The sequence below is a fragment of the Fulmarus glacialis genome, unplaced genomic scaffold (genome assembly GCF_000690835.1).
Source record: "Fulmarus glacialis isolate BGI_N327 unplaced genomic scaffold, ASM69083v1 scaffold15364, whole genome shotgun sequence".
NCBI classification, from domain to species: domain Eukaryota; kingdom Metazoa; phylum Chordata; class Aves; order Procellariiformes; family Procellariidae; genus Fulmarus; species Fulmarus glacialis.
This window is the reverse complement of record NW_009206204.1, coordinates 8,180-10,766: the sequence shown is the minus strand read 5'-3', so window position 1 is coordinate 10,766 and position 2,587 is coordinate 8,180. Positions and strand designations below refer to the sequence as shown.

Here is a 2,587-nt window from a genome sequence, read left to right as displayed (position 1 = left end):
AGACTGTCTTTCACTCACTTATCACAGAGATGATGGTGGAAACTCATAAGAAAACCTTAAAGGAAAATGATAATGTGAGAAACGCCCACAATGTAATCCCATTACTCAATGAGAGCTTTCCTGGACTTCAGGCTTTATATTTCAAAAGTGAATAATATATACTCTGGAGTTACCTTAAAAGATATTAAATACTCTTTAAACAAATTGGTAAACAGAGGAATTTTGCTAGACCAGATAATAAGATACTGAAGTAGCTATTTACAGCACTACAGACAGAATTTGTGGTAGGATATCGACTCCCCCTATCATCCACAGCCAGAATGCCCTTTCTCACTCTGTAGGCAGCAAGAAGAGTTTACAAGGAATATCACAGGAAAACCATTGTTTTCAATGTACATGAGCTCTGGTATTATAATTTTAGTTGTTGCAGGAAATTAAAAAGCATCTATGTTTTATTAAATGACTGAACCATAAAAAAATACTTCATTAATGCTGAAAAAAATGGTTTTTGTTAATATGCAGAAGCAGTGTAAGACCAGGAGCAGCATACATATAACTGGAGGGCAAGAACCTTTCTAATTAAAGCTATACAAATACTAGGCTTCCTGACTGTAGGACAGAAACAAAACTTATTCACCTCTATGACTAGCCTATAATAAGGCAAAATCAAAAGCAGTTAAAACTGTTTAAAGCCTTAGCATTTCTATTCTGAGTGTAAGCAACAAAAACCAAGATGTTTTCCTCTGATATTCTTAGACAGACAAAAAACTCCCCATAAGTTCATTTAAATAAGCCTTTGACTTCAGGCAGTCAAAGGGATGCTGGTTCCAACATCAGTATCAGCAGAAGTGAAATACATAAGGATACTTAAAAAAAAAAGTTGTTTCTCTTTAAAGTAGAAGTTAATTTCAGCACTGGTGCTAATGTGGCAAAAGTGAAGTTGCATCACATGATTCAGCAACTGAAAAGATAAGGCAATTTTTTTTTTTTTTGCTCTCCCCAAAGTTTACAGAGACTTTTTTTTTTTCAAATTAGAATGACTCTACATGTACTTAAGTATACATTTTTTAATATATTCCATTAGGATATCCCAGGTATAAATTCCAAAGATACAGTAAGACTCAAACCAGATATGATATAAAGAGGTAATGCCACATTTAATACTTACCATTTTTAAAAATGTGTTAACAACACAAGGAGGTGAAGATTGCATGGGAAAGCAGCACATACCTTTGGGTCTGCCAAAGCGTTAATGACATTTCCAAGAGCTAGCAGGGAGCGGTTAATATTTGTTCCTTCTCTAAAACGAGCCCCCTTGGCATTTGTCGCACTGGCACGTTCAGATCCTGCCAGGTCAATGAGAGACATTTTGGCAATGCGAACATTTTGATTAATACTAGCTGTTTTATCTTGCTGCCTTAGATAAATCTAGAATAAAAAAAACCAGAAAATTATTAAAAAGTAACCACTAACCAGTCTGTTGTTACCCTAAGCATTTTACAGTGTAACAACTGTTTTCAGAAATTCTTACTGGAATCCTTGTTGGAATCCAAGTTAAACCTTTCAGTACCTATCTAACACCAACAGGCAGTTTGGCCTAATGAAAGATAGTGAATCCATTTCTGACACTTACCTCTTAAACTCACCTGCTTCAGGTATTAGTAGGGAAAAAGAAGCAGAGTGTAGTTGCACTGGGTGTGGCTGGAATGGAGTTAATTTTCTGCCCGTATGGTGCTTTCAGATTTGTGACCCAAACAGTGCTGATAACACACCAGTGTCCAGCTTTTGCTGAACAGCAGTTGTATAGTGTCAAGGTGGTGGGCAAGAGGTTGCAAGGGGACAGCTGACCCTAATTGACTGAAAGTTTCCCCAAAGTTTGGGGGCTGGCTGGGCATCAGTCTGCTGGTGGCAAGTGATTGTCTCCCCCCACGTCCTTCACTTATTAAGAGAACCACAAGGTATTTCCCTCTCCCTCTTGCTTTTGCCCTTTTGATTCTCTTCCCCATCCTGCTGTAGAGGATTAAGCAAGCAACAGGGCTGGGGTTTACCACAGTGGCAAAGACTGGTGAGCTTCAAATGAATTTTATAGCTAAAATCACTCTTGATTCTTCCACACTCGAGATGTATACCACACTATTGCACTTCAAACTGAAAAAGGTGTTCATTTTTTAAAGGCACCTTTAAGAGTATGCCGTAAAGAGAGATATATATAGGGATAAACCAGGAAAAAGGCTGGACTTTCAGTGATTTAGACTTAACTGTAACTACAAGGAGAACAATACTTGTTTATGGCTGTGAAAACACATACTACTCCAGGGTCTTTTGGAAAGCTGTGACCCCTGAGGCCACTTGTTCCCCCTAATCCCTTATTTCCTGAAATTTTCGTGGTACAGGAGATACACAAGGAACTAAATGCTTTCGCTTCGTACTTTGAGGAAATAGGCAGAGCATGGTTATACAGTCAATAAGAAGAATTACTGTTATCCTTAGATGGCTTTTACTTTTTCAGGATTCTCTACAAACTTCCCCTTCTTTTGTGTTGAGTGCCTTGCCATTTGTAAGTAACATTACTGACACTTTCATGAAC

General features: G+C 37.8%; 1 protein-coding gene across 1 annotated transcript in view; it reads right to left on the bottom strand.

Annotated features, from left to right (window-relative positions):
• KIF18A (kinesin family member 18A) overlaps positions 1-2,587 on the bottom strand; it is a gene marked incomplete at its 3' end in the record, with an annotated part of 25,183 nt that overhangs the window by 15,011 nt on the left and 7,585 nt on the right. Inside the window, exon 5 of the mRNA XM_009575666.1 lies at positions 1,231-1,428. Coding sequence (XP_009573961.1) covers positions 1,231-1,428 — 198 coding nt within the window. The remainder of the gene's footprint in view (positions 1-1,230; positions 1,429-2,587) is intronic.